The sequence below is a fragment of the Castanea sativa genome, chromosome 10 (genome assembly GCF_040712315.1).
Source record: "Castanea sativa cultivar Marrone di Chiusa Pesio chromosome 10, ASM4071231v1".
Lineage (NCBI taxonomy): Eukaryota > Viridiplantae > Streptophyta > Magnoliopsida > Fagales > Fagaceae > Castanea > Castanea sativa.
The window spans coordinates 2,014,665-2,038,685 of record NC_134022.1 but is presented as its reverse complement, the minus strand read 5'-3'; the positions used below and the strand labels follow the sequence as shown (position 1 = coordinate 2,038,685).

The 24,021-nt window shown below is 34.0% G+C and overlaps 1 protein-coding gene across 2 annotated transcripts; it reads left to right on the top strand.

Moving 5' to 3' along the window:
* The first annotated feature begins 529 nt into the window (after nt 1–529).
* On the top strand, nt 530–12,949 carry LOC142611859 (protein BONZAI 3-like). 2 transcript variants are annotated; one of them, XM_075783999.1, is made up of 17 exons: nt 530–711; nt 1,669–1,855; nt 5,135–5,182; nt 6,441–6,589; nt 6,708–6,756; nt 7,671–7,727; nt 8,054–8,233; nt 8,332–8,466; nt 8,582–8,643; nt 8,766–8,862; nt 8,958–9,072; nt 9,203–9,279; nt 9,901–10,038; nt 10,778–10,942; nt 11,129–11,242; nt 11,378–11,474; nt 12,083–12,949. In XM_075783999.1, the coding sequence occupies exons 2-17, from the start codon at nt 1,688–1,690 to the stop codon at nt 12,199–12,201; spliced, it is 1,770 nt and encodes a 589-aa protein (XP_075640114.1). In that variant the 5' UTR covers nt 530–711; nt 1,669–1,687; the 3' UTR covers nt 12,202–12,949. The 2 variants fall into 2 exon arrangements, with proteins under 2 accessions (XP_075640114.1, XP_075640115.1); XM_075784000.1 differs by lacking the exon at nt 530–711 and having other exon boundaries at nt 1,568–1,855.
* Nucleotides 12,950–24,021: the final 11,072 nt, after the last annotated feature.

The window sequence follows — 24,021 nt, the reverse complement described above, 5'->3', positions numbered from 1 at the left end:
CTTAGGGTCTGTTTGGTTAGAGAAGTGGAAAAGTGGGAGGATGAAAAATTGTAGGAGGATAAAAATGTAGAATGATGAAAAATATTTAGTTTGGTTGGAGAGGTGGAAAAGTGGAAAGGTGAACAACTCTTTTATTTGATTGAAGAGAAAAAGAGAAGGATAGAAAATGTAATTTATATAAATTGACCATTATACCATTGTTACATAATATGTAAAAAATAAATTTATTTATACCCATTAAATAGTATAAAATTTACAACATCATATATAAATTTAAATTTATATTTTTATTATTATAATGTAAAAATTAATATCATACAAAAAACAAAAAAACCAAAAAATCAACAAGAAAAAAAAAAAAAAAAATTAACGGGGAGTATAATGAGTACAGTAGACGAGTACAATAGACCATGTCTAGAACCACTTGCTGCGATCTCAACCTCTCTTTCTTCTCTTCTCCTTCTTCTTCTTCTTCTGAGAGTCCATGTTGCTCTTGCATGCACTCTACCTCACCTGAACCCCACTTCTGAAACTGCCCGCAAAACATAACACTGGACTCAGTACTCTCACTCTATCACACAGCTCACAATGGCTAACAAATAAGCTGCTTTTCGGACTCTCTAACTCGTTCTCAACTCACTGAGTCACTGTTCATTGCCTTGATCTTCGCTTCTCTTCCTTTTGTTCTAGCCACCACTGACCCTTCTGACGGTACATTTCGCTTCTCTTTTCTTTTTGTACTTTTTGGTTCATTGTGATCAGTTTGCTTTTAGTTTGGTATTTATTTATTGTGTTTGATCGGCTTGGTTATTTTAGTTTTTGAAAATATTAAATTTGGATTTAGATGTTGGGAAATGCGCATTGACTATCTGGGCACTGGGTTTTCTTTTTTATGATTTTATTTTTGCAAAGTTCGATCCTTTGAACGCCGTTTGGTTGCCCAGAAAATGTAGAAAAACTAAAACATGTTGGAAGATGTGAACTTTTTTGCCTTTTGCTTTTTTTTTTTTTTTTTTTAGCTCAACTTTTTCACTAACCAAATGGGTAATTTATGTTATGTATATTTTATTTGGTTTTGGATTTTGATTTTATTTTAAAAATCATGTGGCTTTTTTAATATTTAAATGCTGACATAGATTTATTTAAATCTTAATTAATTTTTCCATTATATTATTGTCCACGTTATCATTTAGTGTGCCAACACGGCAATCTTTTTGCCACGTAGAACATTTTTGCTACTGAGATGAAAGTAGAGATTAAAACAGAATGCGTTTTTCAAAACAAGGATTAAACGCTGCAAAAAAAAAAAAAGGGATAAAGTGTGTGAGAAAACGTGTTTGTAACAGGATTGTTCTTAACAAGTTCTCCTATTTCCTGTTTAAAAAATCTTTTCTATGGAATTCGATTCCATGGTGTGACCATAGTTCGGGATAACGAGTCAAGTTGTATTCAACATAAAAGAAACTTCAAAGTTTCACAACCGTGTCAAGCCAATTAGGCTTTTGCAACGAAACTTCTTCGTTAAATTCTCTTCAAAACAGTTCGTCTTCCCTATACTATATATATATATCGAGATTACATAACAATCTACAATTCAGAATCTGAGTCAGAGAAATTATCTGTTACGTCTGTTACATCCAAACGCATAATAAGATTTCCTTCAATCAGTTGCAGAGAGAAAGAGAGAATGGGGAACTGTTTTTCCGATGTAGAGGGAGGCAAGCAAGCAGTGGGTGGGGCCCAACAAAGGCCCAATAGTATTGCCACCGCCAACAACAACAATGGCGGACACAACGATGCCGTTGAGTTCTTCTTCAGGTCTCGTGGCATTCAACCTCTCTTCACGCAAATCGAGGTAATATATGTCAAATAAAAAGTACAAAAAAGACAGTGCCAGAAACTTTTTCAACATTAAGGTGGCGTTTGGGTTTTGCCTTTTTTTTTTTTTTTTTTTTGGTTTCTGTACAGCACCTTTAGTAGTGTTATTATTCATGAACAGTAATATTAGGCACAGTATCACGCGTGAACAATAATTTTTTAAAATTATTTTCAATTTTCAACAAAATAAAGCGATTTAATAGATCCTTATGTTTTTATATGTATAACTGAAAATCTCATTACATAAATACACATCCATATTTTGTATGTGTACGGGTTGTGTTACTCTTTTTTCTGTACCCCACACTGGGTCAAAGTCAGTCCAATGCAGTCAATTCCTATAGTCATTCAAAAATTTTGGGTCATTTTGTTTTGTTTTGTATATAAACTGTGTCAATTTTAATGTTCACTGTAGTGCTAATGGTGGTACTGCCTGTATGTGCATGGGTTGTTTTCCAGAAAATACTTAGGCAATTCAGAGTATAGTGAAGTGATGCTTTCTCCTCTAACATTTATGATGAACTCTATTATAAATTTAATGAGCGGACTCCACTATGATTGTGAGAGAAAAGATCATTATTCACTGTACTTTTGGAGTATCTAAGAATTACTCGTATTTTCTTATATTCTGTTCCCCACATTGGGGGTCAAACTCCCAGAATTTTTTTTTAAAAGATTTTAGTGTGCCTTATGTTTGTAACTTTGTCGAGTTTAATGTTTACTGTATTAGTGCTTGCTGGTACTGCTTTTATATATATGAATCTATTGCTTTGTCGATTTGGGCATTATCTATTCCTCCTTTTCAAGTACATATTTTACATATATGGCTTATTATAATTATTTTTTAAGATTCCTTATTGTTTGGTTTGGTTGTTGAGAAAAAGTTATGGGCGTGAAGGTAACAATTGTACTTGTTTTTGAAGAAAAAGAAATTAATGGGACCAATTATTATAGTATGATGTTGTAATTATTTTTAATGGGAATGCTGCCCACCAATCACCTCTCTCAAACACTATAAAAATGGGTGAGTTGTGCTATGGGTATGACTTGTAGTCCTTGGTTCCTACTTGGGGTATGTCAAAATTAAATGTGCCATAAGTAGTGTTTATGTCAGACAAACACTTCTTTGTATACTCTTGGATATGTAGCAAGCTGAACTATTATGTTGGCTGTTTCTGATGAAGATTCTCATCTATCTGAGGGACTTTGGATGCTGAAAAAAAAATTACTGGGCTTGAGATTGTTTTTAATTTCCTACAAATTGTAGGTGGACTGAAATTTTGATATACTATACAGTCTATACTTTTGATACAATTATGTTTTTTATTTTTTGATAAGTAAATAACTTCAAAGAAAAATAAGTGAGGTAATACAATGAATAAAACAAGGCACACAAGTAGAACTTTAGATACAAGTATCATGAATAATGGTTGATTCCACAGTGAATCAGAGCATGAGACGTTGTTTTGGCATGTCGTGAAAGATGCATCCTGGGGATTACTTAGGATGAAAGTCTCATACTGAAGGAGTGTGACAATTCTTTGGGAGCAACTACAGTGGATTCTAGCTCTAGATCTTGGTCTCTAATTTCATGACAAGAATTATTTGTTTCAAGAATTATATATATATATATATATATATATATATATATATATATATATAAATATATATGTTATGTTACCTGATTATTACAATCGATGTTGCTTTGAAAACAATAGTAGTGGGAACAATAATAAGATAAATATGGTTAATCTTTATTATAAGTAAAATATTTATTGTTCAGGAAAAGTTCATTAGTGATGCTACTTTTGTTGCTATAGTTGCTGCTTAAAAGATTTTTGGAATCTTTGATGTTGGACTTAAAACAAAATGACAGTTTTTTATTATTCATTTGACTGTTTTGTGTACAAAGACATATTTGATAAATTAATTACCATTGCATAGTGGAGGAGATTTGTACAATTTCAATGGTGTTAAAGTTTCATTTCCCTTAGTTCTTTTCAAGCTCTTAGTTTATCTTAATAAGTGGACCATGTAGGGCATGCAGGGCAATGTTGACTTCGTTTTCTGTTCTTAATATGTTGACCAATATGTATTGCACTGTTTGGCCAATGAACAATTTCTCAGAATTTGAGAATAGATCGTGTTGTTAGGGCTTCCACCAAGTTCCAATGCTTCACAGCAACGAACCTTTTCTCTATGCATGTTAGGCTTTTCGAAAATGTAGGTGTCTGCATGCTTTGTATGGTTATTAGTTTTGTTGCCACCAAGGTCCACATCAATGAGCCCACCTGACCTCCTCCTAAAAGTTGCACTACAAAATGCTCTTTCAAGGGGAACATTAGCAAGATTCCCATTTGTTGGTTCCAATTAAACAATGGAACATCAGACAAAACCATTGATTCAAAAATTCTGTTTATTGTGGTGTAGAAAAATGCATATCTATATTGATTTGCTTATATTCAGGACCACTAGATGCTTTTATTTGATTTTCTTATTGACGTGTACTTTGTTGCAAGTCCTATTGGGGTCAACAGTATGGAATTTTCCTTGTATATATAATTATCATGTCGAAATTGCTAGCCAAGTCATGAAACCTAAAAGCGATTTGTGATGGCCCTTTAATTATCTACTTCAGTAACTAACCTCATAAATTTGATGTTGTGGTGCAAAATTGGTAATCAAGCTATATATTAATGAAATATTAGTAAACTTGGACACTGAAGAAGCACTGTGAAGCAACTATTTTGCATTTTAACGTACAAGAGTAAAAATATTAATCTCATTTTAGTCCAATGAGTTTTGGCTCAAATTGCATTTCCTTCTTTCATAAGAATGGAATAGAGGATGAGGTTGTCAGTTTAGGACCTATTGGGTGCATGTGTAACTTATCAATCAAAAGAAATTTTATCTTAATTTAGGTTTAAGTAATTGAAGTGCCTCTATTTTTGAAAAGGATGAGTTGTCCTACCTTTTTTTCATCTCTAATGGATGGGTATTGTGGAGTTTGTTGGTTCACCCTTTCACTATATATGGGTGGCATTTTATAAAGCTCCGAAGCAGTAATACTGTCTTATATAATTTAACTCAAGATAGGACATTAGTCTTGTGTACTTTGCCATTGGATTTGTTATTCGATCTACATTAATGGCTCTTCTGTTTTTTCATGACTTTTCATATTATTCTATGTGTTTTGCCCGTTTTTGGATTCTCATTATGTATTCATGCATTCTTGTGTTTCAATTTTATGTTGCAGTTATCTCTATCTGCATCTAACTTGCTTGACCGTGACATCACTTCAAAGGTATTCCTCTCTATACATAACCACATTTGATAGTGAGTTTATTAAGGGTATACTATAATTTTCCAATCTGCTAATATTTGGTAATTTACTATGGCTCTGTTTGTTTTAGCTTAAAATTTTAGCTTATTTTATAAACAAAAATATGCCAATGAAAATATCATCCAAACACTATCCAACCTCCTTTTGTTTTAGTATGAAATTTGAGTTTCTTTGTTTTCATCTTCCCTTCAAATTTCTAATATGTGATATGGTTTGGGAAGTTATTATCTATATGAGATTTCTTGTTGGGGAAGTTTGTCAGAATATAAATTTTGCACTTAGGAAGAAAGTATCTTATCAAGTACTTCATAATAAGTCTCACCACACTCAAGAAAAATACACAATGGAGTTCTCAATGAAAGAGGAGTTTTATTGATAACTAAAACATTACATATCCTTTGCTACACACACCGCATCACTCTTCACTTCTACTCTTGCTTATTATTTCACTTGCATTTTCATACTCCTGCAATCAATGACAAGCCTTATATAGCATACATGAAAGACTAAAATTACACACTACATTCTAAAACAAAACGAGACAAGCAATAATAACCTATTACCTAAAAGTAAAAGAAAGACACATTACATACTTGTTTCAAGCTAAACTTGTTACATCAATAGTCAAAGACAACAACTCACCTACTAAAATGAGAAATTTTCTCCTTCATATTTTTAGTTTACCAATCAAACTAAGCAAGTAAGGATATGCAAGCTTAGTAAATATACCACATTCCAAATGCTTTAAAACAAATCATCAGCCTATTGCTAGGGTGGGAGTATAATGTTGGGTACAGTTGCCTATCACTAAATAACAGATGTAAACTTACTACCATTCATGGGTTTGAGTCAGGTAATCGACCTCTCCAAAACAATGGGGATAAGGCTGCTTACCAATTACCTCTCTCAAACACTATAGAAATGGGTGAGTTGTGCTATGGGTATGACTTGTAGTCCTTTGTTCCTACTTGGGGTATGTCAAAATTAAATGTGCGATAAGTAGTGTTTATGTTAGACAAACACTTCTTTGTATACTCTTGGATATGTAGCAAGCTGAACTATTATGTTGGCTGTTTCTGATGAAGTTTCTCATCTATTTGAGGGTCTTGAATTTGTCAATCCACAATAGCTAATTTATGTGCTTGTATGACGTGCATGCTTGTCGTGATTAGGCTTATCTTACTATGCTTTTTGCTAAAAGATACTTTATTTCATTCAGAGTGATCCAATGGTTGTGGTGTATGCAAAGAAAAGAGATGGAAAATTAGAGGAGTTAGGTCGCACTGAGGTTGTATTGAATAGTTTGAATCCTGCATGGATAGAAAAAGTTACAGTTGCATTTCAATTCGAGATTGTGCAGCCATTGGTGTAAGCTTTACAAATTTCTTTAAATGCTTATCTTTGTGTAGTTAATCCTGTTTTACTATAAGTGATTTTCTAATTTGACTGGATGGCTTGTGTTTGCCTTTATTTTTCTTTGTACCAGATTTCATGTATATGATGTGGATTCAAAATATTATAATGTACCTGTGAAGGTATATATCAATTTTAGCTCTTTTAAGTATTTATTATTTTAATTCATGTTTTGTAGGTCATGTTCAATTATTTGCACTGTTAATAAATTACACAAAAAAGTGTACATGCTCAGTGTTCTTGTTGCATTTATGCCAATCTTTAAGTTCTGAATATTGCACTTCGCAAGATAAAACTGTTATCAACATTTGTAATATATGAAATGTGTATTGACTAGATCACGCTATAAATTGCAGGTATGCTAAGCACTAAATTTGTTAATACATTGTCAAAAACATTGAAGTGGAAACAAAAGTAATTAGTGAACAATTATAAACAAATGTTTGATACCAATTGTGTGATATGTCTCAGATAATCTCAGGAAAAAATTATTTTGATAGTAGCTATACATGTGATTGTGCATGGTGTAATTGTATGGGAAATAACTTGCTGTAAATTATTATGAAACTTTTTTTTTTTTTTCAGTGTGCTGCATTTAGCTCTTTCAAAAATAATTAAACTGGATTTGTTGCTTTTGTCAATTTGGCCATGATACAGGAAAGAAGTTATATAACAAATAAGAAATGAAAGTAAAGGGCAATTTAGTTTAAACTCTAAAGCCCTCCATGTAATATTGGTGATGTTTATAATTTTCTTAATAATCTTTTACTCCATGGTTGTAATTTTGGTAATTGTACAAAGCATGGAATGCAAATTTTTTTGACAAAAAACCAAAATTGATAGGTTATCCGTATCAATTATGAATTAATTGATACGTTTGAAAGATTGTGACAATTTAAACCATATTCAGATGAAAGCAAAGAAGGCAACTTATAAGGATTATATTTTTGATCTTTTATCATTTCATCTAGAATAATCTAACAACTTTAGTTGATGATGAAGTTTATTTTAAAATTTTATTTCTGTTGCCTTGCAGACGCTAAAATTGAATGATCAAGAATTTCTTGGAGAGGCTACTTGTGTTCTATCTGAGGTATATCACCTTGGGTTCAGTTGGGCTCATTGAAATTATATGAAGCATATATATCATGCTAGTGCAATTTGACTAAAAATTTGTGTTAATTTTGAGTGTTTTATTCTTAGAAATTTCAAGGGTAGAAAGACAATTGTGAGAGCCACTTCACTATAATGTTATTTTAAGATTTTGAGCATCATAGTTTAGATTACCACTGATACAGTTAAAAATTATGTTGCAAATGTAACTAGTAGCTTAAATTCTTTTAGAATGATTTGGTCAACATTTACTAAACTTTGGTATTTGTTTTTCCTCTATTTTCTCTTTTTCTATTTTCATGGCAGATAGTGACTAAACAAACTCGGAGTTTAACCCTAAATCTCAATAACAAAAATGGGCATACGAGCTTGAGGAACTTAGGTGCACTCACTATCCATGTAGAGGAAACAGTTTCTTCGAGGAGTTGTGTTGAGATGGTAGTCCATTGTTCCCACTTGGATAACAAGGACCTATTCTCTAAAAGTGTATGTATTCACAAAGCTAAATACCTTAAAATTTCATGTTCCTTAAGCATACATATTCTTGATTGTGTTTGTTTCTTAAGCTTCTTCATTTATTTTAGGATCCTTTCTTAAGAATATCTAGAATTGTTGAGAGTGGAGGCTTTGTTCCAATATGCAAAACTGAAGTGGTGAAGGACAATTTGAATCCAATTTGGAAACCCCTATGCTTGAGCATACAGCAGTTTGGAAGTAAGGTATGCTTGTCGATTTTTGATTCTTGGTTTCCTATTAGATTATGGTTATAGGATGTTTTGTAATTTTGATAATTAATGAAGACTCACATGGCATATGCAATTTCACTTGCTACAGGATAACCCATTAATTATTGAGTGCTTTGATTTCAATAGCAGTGGCAATCATGTGCTTATTGGGTAAGCTAAAATTTATTGTTGTCCGGATTAGTTTTAGTTTTTGTTTATTTTCAATTTTTAGTTTTCACAATTTAGTCTCTGGTACTAAAAGAAGGTATTTATTTTAAAATTTACCTCATCAGTAAGCTCCAGAAGTCAGTGGCAGACATGGAAAAACTTCATATAGAAAGAAGTGGTGCAAATCTCACCTTACCATCTCCTCATCATGGTCATGAGAAGGTACTTATTCATACTTGCAGTTATATTTTTAAAAAATACTTCATGTTAATCTTTATGTTTAAATTTTAACATTGCTTACTAATTTATCACAATAGGTTTTGAAGGGACAGCTGTTTGTGGATCGATTTTGTGAAAAGCAACAATACAGCTTTTTGGATTACATTTCCAGTGGATTTGAGCTTAACTTTATGGTTGCTGTTGACTTTACAGGTAAAATATATCACATTCTAGGGGAGTTATATAGTTTTTAATTTTATTTTTGGGTTCTCTTTTTCCTAGTTCAAACTGTTTTGGCTGATGACTGATTTATGCTTTGAATATTCAATATCTCTTTCTTTAGCCTCAAATGGAAATCCTCAGAATCCAGATTCCTTACACTACATCGATCCTTCTGGCCAGTTGAATTCTTATCAACAGGTAAGACTGTGCATCCTCTGGTGCTCCCAATAGGGTAGTTGCATTTCTTTGGCACTTGTGTGTGTTTTTTTTCTAAACATTAGATACAACATCCTCCCCTCCCTCCCCCCCCCCCCCCCCCCAAAATACAGTTTTAATTCTGTATGGGTTCGTTAGTTGTATTTTCCTAACACACGCCAAAAGAAGAAAAGACACAAACTAACCTGGAAATTGCTTGTAGAATAAGAAAAAATAGCTTTTACATTGAATTGGTCCAAAAAAAGGTGCACAAAAACAACCTGGGAGAGAAAATAACTTTTACATTGAATTTGTCGATAGCAATGTCTATAAATTGCTATGTTTTGTCTGTCATGACTCAATATGATCAAGCAGCTTGTTTTTCATATCAAGGTTGCAGGTTCTTTTACTCTCAATTAAACACAGAACATGTTAGAGAGAGAGAGAGAGAGAGAGAGAGAGAGAGAGAGAACGCATATGTAGAACATGTTTGAGATTTTGGATTGTGTAAAAAAAGTTCCTTTGTTTTGAAATTTTTGTTAGGGTTCTTCTATTTGCATATACTTAAAATAAATCTTTATTGATTGATGAAGTCATTTTATACTTAATTAAGAAAACTTGCAGGCTATAATGGAGGTTGGGGAGGTCATTCAGTTTTATGATTCCGATAGGCGCTTTCCTGCTTGGGGCTTTGGAGGAAGAACAATTGATGGTACCACATCGCATTGTTTTAACTTGAATGGAAGTACAGGTGCCTTTGAGGTGAGAGGAGCTGACTTTGTAATTTTTTGTTTGCTTAATCTTTGAAGAATCTGACCTGGCTGGCATATTGCCTAGTTGTTTTCACACAACTCTCTCTCTTTCTCTGTAATCCTCTTGCAATTTTTATTGGAAACCCCTTAATTTTTACAAAAGTGAAATCTATGCTTATTCATGTCTTCTTATTCTTACTGTTATTATCTCATATTTCCTTTCTTTTTCTCGAATATAATATTTTATTTATTTATAATTCTATTGAATAGTATTTAATTTGAAACCTGGCTCTGTCACCATTGATGTTTTACCTTCTTCTATTACCTCTAAATCACAAACATTTACAACCAAACACGAAGAGTTCTAAACCCTATTTACAACAAACAAAAATATATTCAAAATCCTCAAATACATTAATTTTATCATCAAAAGGTTTGAGAAAGTCTCAGATGCCCTTAAAAAGAAGTCCATGAGAACAGTGCAAATTAAATAGATTGAGTTATCTCACCTAATAAAATTTGGAACATTATATGTTTTGTGTCATAAGATTATATGTCTATTGTAAAAGATTACAAGTAAATGGTACCATAGGATTCATATTATTCTTTGTAAGTTCATAGTTATTGAGTATAAGTTGTTCATATATTTATGAACGCTGCATTTCATACTCTTATTTAACATCCAGTTTCTTCCTTTGTTTCTTTCTTTTTAATGGATGAATTAATCAAATTATATTATTTTTTAATAGGTTGAAGGAGTTGAAGGCATCATGGCTGCTTATGCAAGGGCTCTACATAATGTTGCCCTGGCAGGACCCACTTTATTTGGCCCAGTGATTAACACAGCTGCACAAATTGCTGGCCAGTCCATCTCGTACAACAGAAACAAATACTTTGTCTTGCTCATTATTACGGTAAAGAGAATGTCGAATTAAATTTATTTTGTTTGTGATATATTACTACTTTTATTGAAATAGATGACACTTTATGTACATAGGATTTATACGCAAAGCTCTCCTAAAGAGAATTTTGTCTTTATTTGATGTCTCTGTAAATCAATTCTTCAATTAATCATTCAATAAAAATTGTCATCTTTCTAGGACGGAGTCATTACAGACCTGCAAGAAACAAAAGACGCTCTGGTCAAGGCATCCGATTTGCCTCTATCTATCCTTATTGTTGGAGTGGGAGGTGCGGATTTTAGAGAAATGGAGGTATAATGTTTTCCTAATTTGATGTCTTTTATACCATTTTACACTTTATTTTAATTATTCAGTAAAAGTGGTGGAATTTTAGCTTTTAGAATTTTCTCTTGAATGACTGTATAATGCATCTTAATTTTTGGGCAGGTTCTTGATGCTGACAATGGAAGACGGTTAGAGAGCTCTACGGGTCGTGTGGCTACACGTGACATCGTGCAGTTTGTTCCAATGCGAGAAGTGCATAGTGAGTACATAATGGCACTTGTCTGTACAAAATTTTTGTGGTTACATCTAAAAGAATCCACTAAGTGTAATCTTGCATACACAACTATTCCGGTTAGATAATCATTCTAGAAAAAATGGAATGAACATTTGGTTAGTTCTGCCAGTCAGATAACTATTGATGGGTGGAGTGATGAAAGGACAAAAGGGCGTGTGTGAACTTTTAAACTGTGTTTAAGAAAAACGTTGCATGGATTGCTGTTGCCACTGTTGTTTTGATCCAGTCTTTGGCTAGATTGTCAGTACACATTAGACATGGTATAGGTAGAAAATGAAATCATGGTTTTAATCTAGTGTGAATGTGTGCTCAGTAAGCTGATTTGCTGAACCTGACCGGACCAAGCTTGACCAAGCCCTACAAATTCTAAAACTGCTTGGCTCCATTAAAACCTTAAAACCATTTCTGTGATCTTCCCTCTTGATTTTTTTATCATCTGTTTTGAGTCTATTATCTATTTTATCAATTGGAATTGATTTTATCCTTATTTTTTAACTTCTTGTATTTATTCTTTATTTGGCCTGAGCTTCTTCATTGTGTTTCATCTAACAAATTAAATGTGGTCTGTACAGGTGGGCAGATTTCTGTGGTTCAGTCTCTATTGGAAGAGCTACCTGGACAGTTTTTGACATACATGCGGAGTAGAGATATCAAGCCAGGCCCTCTCCATGCAGCCTCAACTTCTGCTTGACTAACATTTACCAAGTACACAAGATTTATAAATACGCTGATTCTACTCACATCAACTGAAAAAATTTAGGTCTGAACCAATCACAAGTTAACTTACCTGAGAGGAGCTTTCTATTATCAAATTTTTTAGGTCTGAACCACTAACAGGTTGAATTTCTTGAAAGAATTTCTTTATATCATCCTAAAAGAAAATGAACAGATTTTTTAACCCAATATATATATATATATATATATATATATATATATATATATATATTTACTTATTTATCTTGTATAGGTAGAATTTAAACTTTATTCAAGTTCAACCTATATTTTAAGTAAACAAAGCAATGAAAAACAAGTTAGTTTTGCAAGGAGAAAGTGTCATTTGGTCTACATGCTAGTTCAATGAAGTAGGCCTCTCACAAGGATTTGTAGCACCCATCCGTAAGGAAGGTGTTGTTGTCACGTTGTGGGCTCCCATGTATGTGATCTGGCGCTAATTTCTGGTGTAGCAATTTTTGGTCCTAAATAAGGATCTAGGTTCACTCATCCTTATCTAATGTCACTGCATTGTGTGGAGTACAAACATTTTTAGATTAAACCAATATCTAATTGGGAAGCTGTTAGCAGAAGGAATAATGTACAGCGGTTAAAGTATTTCACTATTTGTGTTGTGTGAGCATTGAATGGTTGCATTCCTCCAAAAAACCTTGTTACATTGTATTATGTTTCTAGAAGTGCTTCAATTTTCATATTACAAAGAATGTAAAGGATTTTTTTTTTGAATGATTTCAAATGTTTTGTGAATTCCACAATGTCTACCATGGGATGACTCTCTTGAGTGCTACTTGATGTGAATACGGCTACACATAAATCCGATAATATGTCACTAGATCATGGTTAGGGCAAAGATGGGAGCCGTTACTTGAATTGGGTCCAAGAACTGTTCTTTTGACGCTGGTGTAGAGGTTAATTCACCAAACTTTTAAGTATTTTGAAGTTAGCATATGATCTTGGGACTGTGTTAGGTAACTATGCGCACCTAACTTAAAGGACTAGCCTCCACTTGTACCTTTTTTTTTTTAATAGGAAAATACTACTGCATAATATTAATAGAAGTCAATTACAAACTACAACATCAAAGGCAACAACGGCTTCTAAAAACCTGGTGGTTTCATCAACTCATGCCTCAAAATCATGAACAAACTTAGCATGTTGAGCTAACAGATGTGTAGTCTTATTGTCTTCCCTTTTAATGTGAGAAAAAAGAAAAGAACGAAAAGATTGAAGCTAAAGAAAGATGCCCTCTAAAACATTAGCAACAGCAGGGGGAGCTAGCGAGCAACGATTCATAGCATTGCAAACTTGTAGAGAGTCCCCTTCAAAAATAACATCTTGAATTCCAATGTCCCTTGCAAAAATAATAACAGCTTTCATAGCTTTTGCCTCAGCCTCAAAAGGGCCCAAGGGAGCATAAATCTGCTGACTCAAGGCTCCAACTACCTGTCCTTTATCATCTCGAAGAAGCACACCCATGCCAGCAGTAGACTAATCTCCGAAGACAGCACCATCAACATTAGCTTTATACACACCTGTTGTAGGGGGAGTCCATCTAGTAGGGAGTGAGTTTGTTGATGGGATGGGGTAGTCTTGGATGGATTAGTAATCAGCAACCAATCTGGTTGCTTCTAGGATTAGAGTGGCCACAGTTTTAGGCTTTTCACCATGTCGAATTCCATTTATGCTATTCCAAATATTCCACGAAACTGCCATGAAATGAGTAAGGTCCATAACTAATGGGCCTGAGCCATTACTTAATTTCCAAAACATATCTTCAAAAGTACACTTCCTGTCTATTACCAGACCACAAGCCTCCCAAATCGATAAAGAAAAATCCTAGTGAAGAAGAACATGGCTTGTTGTCTCACAACTCACAACTCTTATCACATAGCTCAAAAACTTCAGAATTAATCACTTGTTTGCGATAAAGGTTGAATTCTGTAGGGAGGATGTTCTGACAAGCTTGCTAAACAAATTTTTTTTATTTTATTTGGCAAAACAGCACCCCAAACTGACTTCCATAGTTGCCGCTGTCCACTGGTTCCTTCTTGCTCTACATTTTTCATATCCATAGCTATCCAATAGCCACTTTTGACAATGAACTTACCATTTGGTGGAGCTGCCCAAACCAATTTATCTCTGGAGGCATACTAATACTTAGAGGGATGCCTAGGATAATTTTTGCTTCAAAATTAATAAACAATTCCCTTACCAAATCAGCTCTCCAGCGTCCATGTTCTGCATTGATAAGAAAATCAGCTCTTTCATTTGCTAGCAACAAGGTTCTAGGTGAGATTAGCCTCCACTTGTACTACTTGGCCATTTTCTAACAAGGTCCCACTAAGTTGGTTCCCTCCGAAGCATGCAAAATTCACATATATATATATATATATATATATGCACACACACACACACACACACACATATATATATATATATATATATATATATGGGATTAAATAGATAAACCACAGGCTCAAAGATCAATCACTTGGAGGTGGGTGTCCTAGTTTTAGGGCTTCATTTATAGAACCCTAATCGGAAATTTTCAAAGTTGCTCAGACATCACACCATGTAAAACATTGACAATTTGGAATTAAAAGAAGGGAAGATATACCTTAGACTAGCACCACATGTGAATCATTTTTATTGAAAGAAAACCAATGACAAAAAGCAGAAATTAGGGTTTCTCGAAGGCATATGCTTACGTAGGGACTAGACTAGAGCTGTGTACACAATGCTTCAAGATGCATACACAAATAGGGCTACGTGTATGCATTTGTAACTCTAATTTCTATATCTCCTCTATCTTAACATGCAACTACTTCTATACTAGGAACAAAAAGAATGAGCAATAAAAATAAATTAAACCTAAGATTTCTAAGTGAAGAATAGAAAACAAACTACGGGATTTTTTTTTTAATAATCTATATATATAATTATAGATAAAGCAGAGAGAAAATCTAATTAAATTTCAAATTTCTGAAATTTGTACACACAAAATTCATAAAAGAAGAATCAAACAATCACGAAGTGGTGTAACAAATTATCAATTGTATTAATTTGTATATATGTGAGTACAATCCTTTATATGACTCTTTACAATGAAAGAATACAATAAAACTCCTCTGATTCGAACTCCAAGTAATTTTACGATCTAAAGAAACTTGATCTTGAATCGTGCCTTGATGTCTCCAAGTTGGATGTGCAATTGGATGTATTTGATTTGGAGTCGAGGGCCATTGTCTAGATCTCGAAATAAATTAAAGGAAAATCCCTAGCTACTTTGATTTGAAGAAGTAGGAATGAGCTTGATTTTGAGGGAGCAAGGGTGCTCTTTTGGACTTAGTGATGACTCTCTATTTTGGCAGAGCGTCAATAGGGCTTTTCTCTCTTTATTTCTCCCCTCTTTCTTATATGAGAAGCCTCTATTTATAGGCAAATCAATCGTATCTAATTTGGAATTTTCTCTCAGCATTTATTGAGAGTTAATAATGAATTTAATTTGGTCTTCCATTTAATAAGAACTTTTCATATAGGTCTTTTCTTCTGACATTGTCATATGGCTTTCTTATTTGATGTTTCCACGTGGCTTGATTTCATTTGTTGATCGTCCACCTCATCAATTGAAGATTAATTTAATCACAAATATTTTATCATGAATAATCGAACGGTTGTAAATACATCATAAAATTTTGATGTCTACAAATGCCCCTACTTCAAGATTCAACTTTGCGTCTTTCTGATGTAAGGAAGACGAGGCTTGATGTTTTTTTTTTTATTGGACATGGTCTATGGGTAGACAAGGCCTTCACCCATCTCAATGTGAAGAATGGGCTTCTGTTCTCAATGAATATGTTCTATGGGCCTTTTAAGAGCCCTCCAAAAATGAATTGTGTGGGCCACAAAATTGGCATAATCACTGAGGGCATGATTGGCGTGCAACTGTGCAAGAAGTGAAGAACCCTTCTTAAGCTTGGATTCAAGAGGCGGCGCAAAAAACTTTTTTTCTCTGCCGCAGCTTTCATGGATTGACTAGGTTTATTGCCAGCATTTCTCTATAAAAGGACTTGATGCTTCAACGATTGAGAGTAAACCTTGAGTGCCTCTCTTGGAATCAACCCTTCTTTACTATAGCAAGAAGTTTATGCTTATCATTTTTTTTCCTTTCTTCTGAGCATTCTTTATTTACATTTTTTTTTTGGCTTGGTGTGCAGGACATAGAAGTTGGCACGGTGTGGGTCAAGCATCAATTTCATGCGAGTTAGCATCCTGTCCTTCTTGTCCCGGCGTCCAATGGATTAGAGCAACGGCGGTCCTTTTGTCCTCTCTGGACTCCAGGATTGTAAGCTTCATCAGCGTATCCATCCCACTGCCCTTTGTCTCACGACCATTGGTGTGAGTGCTTCGTCTGCGCAACGTTCTCACCGCCTGTCACTGCCTTCGTCTTGCAGCCATTAGCGCAAGAGCTCCGCCTGCACACTCTTCTCACTGCCTTTGTCTTGTGGCCATTGGTGCGATAGCTTCGACCGCACATCCTTCTCACCACCTTTGCCACTGCCTTCGTCTAGCAACCATCAACGCTCATCTGCGCATCCTTCTCACTGCCTTTGTCTTGCGGCTATCAGTGCGAGAGCTTTGTCGGTGCATCCTTCCATCAATGCAAGAGCTTCGTTGGTGCATCCTTCTGACTGCCTTCGTCTTGCGGCCATTAGTGCGAGAGCTTCGTAGGTGTACTCTTCTCATCTCAGCTTCTTGTGGGCTAGATCATTGACATTACACTGTTGTCTCATCCTATCTAGAGAATTCTATCCACTCCCAGCGACATGCGACATTTGGTGTTGCCATATCTACTCCACCGGTGCTTTGAGATCCCACCAAACTCCTTGTGATTATTATCGTAGTCTCATAGACAATGCCCGTGCCAGGGCCGGCCCAACAAAATTTGGGGCCTAAGGCGAAAATTTTATATGAGGCTTTTTTATATATAAACATTAATTAAATAAATATATATAATACAAATTAAATTAAGACTAATTTGATGTAAATACAGAAATTGATGAATAATAATAATTAAACTAAGGTTAATTTCATACAAAGGATTGAATATCATAGTTAAACCATAAATTTAAACAAAGAGAACTAGAAAAAATATTATTTTTAAAAAAAAGAAACTTACTATAACTTGGATATATAACTATGCATAGTTAAGTACAGTTGTAACCTAAATTTTAATTTATATATTCTTTTTAAGAGAAAGAGATAGATAAATATTATTTGGTGCGTGGTTTTGTAAGATATTAGTTTACAAAAATTAAGATCACAAACTATTAGAGGAGATTAGTCATCATTGATGTTCTATCACATTTGCAGCATTTTTTTTTGAAACATTTTAGGGTTTCAATTGGTTTTAATTTCTATTGGTCTCCTATTTTGGAAGCCTTGTTAGAAATGAACAATTGGTTTTAAAAATGTTCACAATATAATGTGATAATGACTGTAATTGATAAAATTCAACAACTTAATTTATTTGTGTTTGAATTAATTTTTTATGTGATTGGTGACATGTTAGTTAAATTTAAACTTAAACCTATAGTAAAATTTGTAGTATCTTGAACATCACTTTTAAAAAAAGTACTAATTATTTAAAAAATGTTATATTTTTATAAAATTTTGGGCATTTACAAATGGAAATGGGGCCTTTTTTAGTAGGGAATTTTTTTTTTGGTTGTGGGGCCTTAGGCCTAGGCCTAAGTTGCCTAGGCCTTGAGCCGGCACTGGCCCGTGCATCTTCTTTGAACCATGATGGTCTTCTCATGGTGGTGGCATAATCAACGTCGCTTTAATCCTCCATTGCGTCAATGTCCAAAACAAGTCTTTGTGTTATGATCTTCTTGCCTTAGAGTCCAACGGATTCGATCATTGGCGGCTTCGTCTTCAAACAACCTTCTTGGGTAGGCGCTAAGTCCAGAGTAAGTCATCGTGTACTGCTCTTCATCTTAGTATCCAAAGGATTGCACTTACTACCCTCGTTCCACAACCATAGGTGTGTAGCTTTGTTCCCACATCCATCGTCTCCACCTCGCAGCTGTTGGTGCTACCGCAGTGACATCTCCGCTTCAGCGCTAGGCTCCAAAACAAGTCACGGTGTCCAGCTCTTCTTTTTTAGCGTCCAACCGATTTTAGCATGCGGTACTCTCTGAACTACGGGAAGCTTCGTCCTTGAGCCCATCTCACTGCTTTCGTCTTGCAACTACTAGCATGTAAGCTTTCGTCGGCATAGACATCTCAAATCATCTTGCAACGACCCTTGGCGTGTGAGCTTCGTCCGTGCATTCATCTTCGCCTTGCAACTATCGTTGCTCCTTGGTCTCCAAGTTGTGACGTAATGGTACTTAAGCACTCTGCCTTCACTCTCTGCTAGCCACGTGTTTTCATGTTGATTCTTTGTATTTGCAGGGCTTAAGAAATTGTTGTGGTGTTCCTGAAATTCTTTGTATCGATTCTACACTCACTTGAGGTTGACGTCCTGTATGAACAAGCATGGGCTTCTCAATTGTCTTCGTTTTACTTCTACGTGGTCCTACTTTCATGGGTTTTAATCTTAATGCTGGATGATGATGCTAAAATCGTCGGTTTGGTCACTCATTCAATCCAGAACATTAGACGATCTTGTAGAACCTGCAAGATAAAAGAGAGATAAATCGAAGAGACCACCGGGTTGTGTTCAGTGAGAGTGCCTCCGATGCTTAAGTTAGTATCAGTCCATATTTTTCGTGTATATATATATATACATATATATATATATATACATATATATAGTATTTTGTAGTAGTTTTTATGTACCTTAGCTAGTGAGACAGATTATCCCTTTTATAGGTATCATAGCTGTTCTACATAATTAGATTAATTGTTACCTTGATTGCAACGTTCTTTGTCTGATTTTGCTTTATGCTGGTTAAGCTTAGGGAATGTTTTTGACCTGTTTAGATTCAAGCTTCTTTATTTTGAACTATTTTCTTCTTCAGGAATGTTAGTATTTTTATGACGACCTCTTAGTATCTGCTTTTTGAAGGTCTTTTTGGACGTTCGAGGGATCGTAGCTTGAAAGTGAGCTGTTTCTTTGGACGACATGTGTGAAGTTTTAGTGTCCTCTTTGCATTCCTTGATAATTCTTTTGTAGCTTAAAGAATTTTGATATTATTCTTCCAAGATTTATATTCTTGTGTGAAGAATTTTTACCTTGGCTGTGACATTTTTTGTTTTAACAATGAGGCTATAGAGAAGACTTAATGTTTTCCGTTGTTGTTCGTTGAGTGATTGCATTTTGTGGAAGGAGAAAGTTAAAGCTCTGACCAAGAAGTTGTTGACGGTGTAGAAGGACGAGCGGCTCTAGTCAACCAATCAGAAGATCAAGACCTTGGCTACCAAAGCCGTCCAAGCGTTCTAGCTCATTGAAGAATACAATACTGTTTTGTTCAGCTATTACTACAAAGGCTTTAAACTGCTGAGGAGGTACTTGATGAAGCATGGCCCGAGGTTGATTTGGAGAACCTGGACTTTGAGTCCGTAAAGAAATGGAGGCTAACAAAGTTGCTCAGGCTATGATGATTTTTTTCCATTAATTGTTACGTGAACTTTTTGTCTTTTGTTTGACCTTTGCCCTATGGTCTACCTCTCTTAGCCTCGTTGAAGTTATCCATATCCTTTTCTACGTAAGTTAAATATTATTGATGATCATTCTTGTATTTTGTTAACTCTTAAAAAAAAACCTTGTAAGAATATTTAAGAAATAATTCTCATTGAATGTAGGAATGTGGTGTTATTTATAATATAAAATTAACAAGCTCCTTAATTATTGCAATGAATAGTAAATACCTTCACCAAAATTAAGAAATTGAATTAATACACATTATATAAATTAGAGCTCAATTGAAATCTAATTCAATTTTCTCTTGACTTTGGCTTTTTATATATATATATATATATATATATATATATATATATATATATATATATATATATATGAGGGGATAATGTGATTTATTTGCAAGGTTAAATAATTTTGCCATATTAGTCACTACGAAAATAAAATTAGGTGACATTCTATTGTTTAGAAAACTTCTAAGGTTAAGGGCCTTGTGAATTATTTAAGGGGCTACTGAAGTAAGTGTTATAGTGGAGTAAAATATTCAGCCGAATAAAAAAGCGAAATGACAATGATAAAAGCTAAAGGAGAGAATTGGGGTTTTCTCAACGTTTTTATTTTATTTTATTTTTATATATCTTAAATAGGAATCCTACTCTAAGCTAATTCAAATGTATGTGTCTAGACCTCATTCTTGAATACTTGAATTATAGTCTTTTACTTTTTACCTCACAAGCACTTGTACTTGTGAAGTAATCATCACGTTGAAGGTGCGCAGTAATGAGTTTTCTCAACGTTAAAAGAGAATAAATGAGAGAAGAGAGAAAGCAAGAGCAACCAACTATGTTGAAATATTAGTAACTAATAACCCCTTCTTTTCAAATTTAGTTTAAGTTAATGTTATCAATATCATTTTGTTCTGTCTGGAATGGTTGAAAAATTCCATTTGAATTTGTGAACCGGTTAGAATCATCCCTCTATTCCGTCTCTTAAATTTCAATCCATTCCACACGTTTTGGTCCACTCCATTGGTTTTCTACAAGTATTATGATCTTGACTGGTATGTAAATAAATCATTATGTTGTTTTTAAACCTTTTTTTTTGTTTCTTTACTTACATGCGGTATTTATTATTTTTTATTAAGATTGTTTTTTTTTTTTTTGGTTTACTTCACTCACATATGACATGTTTTTGTAATTATTAAGAATATGCTTTTATTTTCCAATTTACTCATATAATCTTGAATATTACATATTATGTAATGATTATAAAATTAAAAATGTATATTAATTGATTTTGAATTAATAACTTGATATGGCACAATACTATGTGATGAAGACTTTAGGTGTATATATATAGCAGTAATTTTGAGAAAAAATGTCAAAATAGACTCATACCGAAATATTTTGTTTCAATAAATAAATGGAAATAGTTACGAAAAAAGAATTAACAATATTGGTTCAAATTTTCAAATGCAATTGAGTAATGGCCAAGAATATAGATCTTAGAAAGAGTGGAGGACGTGGTCACTACTTGCCGTTACTTAAGATCCATAAAGAGTCTCTTTTAAGATTTTTTTCTTAGTCATGTTAGACTGCGAATCAATATAGATGGTGAAATTCATTGTTCAATTCTTGATTGAATTCCTTTTTGACCTTTATAGATATGGCACTTAGATGGGGCAATTTATATGGGTTCCAGTTAGCTCAACTGGTAAAGTTTCTGACGGTTATATAACAGATCTGGGGTTCAATCTCCGCTTACATAAAAAACTGATTACATTGGTGTCTTGGTCTGATAATAAAAGACTATCATCAGGAGCGGACGCTATGAATGTAAAAAGAGGGAGTATCATTTTCTATGCTCTGAGAATACTTAAAAATTACTCAGCCTACAGAATAGATGATCGTGCATACAGTACTAGTAGCCAGCCGTACACCTCAAGGATATGCATATGCTGGATAGCTTCCCTCGTACTGTACATGAGGCAGTTAAGTAGACATAATTTGGTGTTACTTATCAAATGTGTATTCTGAATCCATGATTAAAGCTGATTTATTGGGTGTGATGATTCAATCGTTTAGAGGCTAAACTACTTACAGTATGATGTTGGGCCTTAATAAGCCACCTCACTGTTGTATACCATAATTTGGTATTTGGACCCATCATTAATCACCGAATTCACATATCCAGTGGACACAATTTGTGGACAGCCAATTTGGTAGCGTATGTAATAAGAGTATAGGGATGTACACATAGTGCATGGCAAAAAAAAGGAACTTTAACACTCATGTATAGTGAAATAGGAGTTAGCAATTTGATTTTAGGAAATGGGTTTTTCAGGTGATTAATTTCAACTTCACTAATGAAAATATTTTATGGCCTAAGGGTTGCTTTCGTGCGAAAATAAGTGGGCTTATTTTGCACAAAAGTACCATACATTATTAAGATCAAGCTTTTCGTTCAAAATAAAGGTGTGTTTGAATACCACTTATTTTACTAAAACTGAAAAATTATTACTGAAAGTACTGAAAATAAAGGTAAAAATTAATTGAAATAGTACAGTGGGCTCATGAATAGTCCAAAAAAATACAGTGGGCCCATGAATAGTAGCAAAAATAAGTTGAATAATGAAATAATTTTAATTTTAAATTCTAACCCCATTGCACACTAAGTGTGGGTTTGGGTAACGCGTTTTGCTGCGTTAGGCACTGTTCATGCGTTTTAAGCGTGGGACTCACGAAACTGTTGCAAACAAATGAAGAAAAACGTAGACTCACAACACAGTGTGAACAGTATTTTGCTATTTAAAAAATATTTTGTTACAGTATTTTCAGCAATAAATTTTTAGTTTTTAGCAAAATAAGTGATATCTAAACATACCCTGAGTAGTCGAAGTTTTGGTGCAAAAATGTGTTTGTTTCAAAGCTTTTGGGCCCAACAGACCTTGGGGGATAGCTTTCGTGTGATAATACCACGCTTTCGAGTAAAGATTTTTGCATGAAATAAAAGGTTGGAGTTTTGGAATGAAAATGGCCTTGGTGCAAAGCTTTTGGGCCCAAAACAGCCTTGGGATAGCTTTCATATGAAGGCAAGTCGGGCTTATTTCATATGAAAACACCACACCTCCGGGTCAAACGTACTTTTCGCATGAAATAAGAGGTTGGAGTCTTGGTGAGAAAATGAACTTGGCGCAAGGCTTTTGGAAAACACCCTAGGGATAGCTTTTGTGTGAAAACAATTCATGCTAATTTAGCACGAAAATACTACACCTTTGGGATAGCTTTCATGTCAAGCTTTTTATGCAAAATAAGATGTCGGAGTTTTGGTGCAAAACGAGCTTGGTGCAATTTTGGTCCCAACACATTATTGGGATAACTTTCGTGCAAAAAGAAGTCAGGCTCATTTCACATGAAAATGTTACACCTTTGTGTCAAGTTTTTGTACAAAATAAGAGGTCTAGCTTTGATGTCGAACAGACCGTCATGCTCTTTTGAGATTCTCACATGTGCTAGAAATTATAGTGCATAAAATTTGGCAAGTTGAAGCGAAACAGCCTTCTAGGTAATAGTTGTTGCTTTGCTACAAAGTACCCTTGAAATTGGTGAATTCCTCCATTTAGGCTCCGAAAACTGCGATTTTGCCGTTTATAGTAATTTTTGTTTCCTTAATAACTTTTTACTCAAAAGTCATAATAAAGTCCTTCTTGTTTTAGGATGATTCTTAAAATCAGAAGTTTATGATTTTTCATTAAACACAATTTTGCCATTTTTGGTTAATTTTGGTATTTTGTCACCTAATCACGTAATTAGCGTGAATTAGGGTTTCAAATGTTTCTTAATTGTCATAGGTTTTACTTTCTCAGTATTTATATATTTTGTAGCCGTCAAAGACAGAACAGATTATTATTAATAAAATTGCAAAGTTTTTCTCAAACTTTTCTTTGGTAGATTCCAATTTACCAAACATGCGAAGCTTACAGCTTAGTTTCTGTTCATCAAAGAAAGCATCATGTGTGCTTTTTTCAGCCTTCCGCGACATCACTAACAAGTTGCATACTATTTCGAATCTACACCCAATTGTATGAGAAAATAAATTTCGATTTATAATTCATGAACTATGATTAAGATG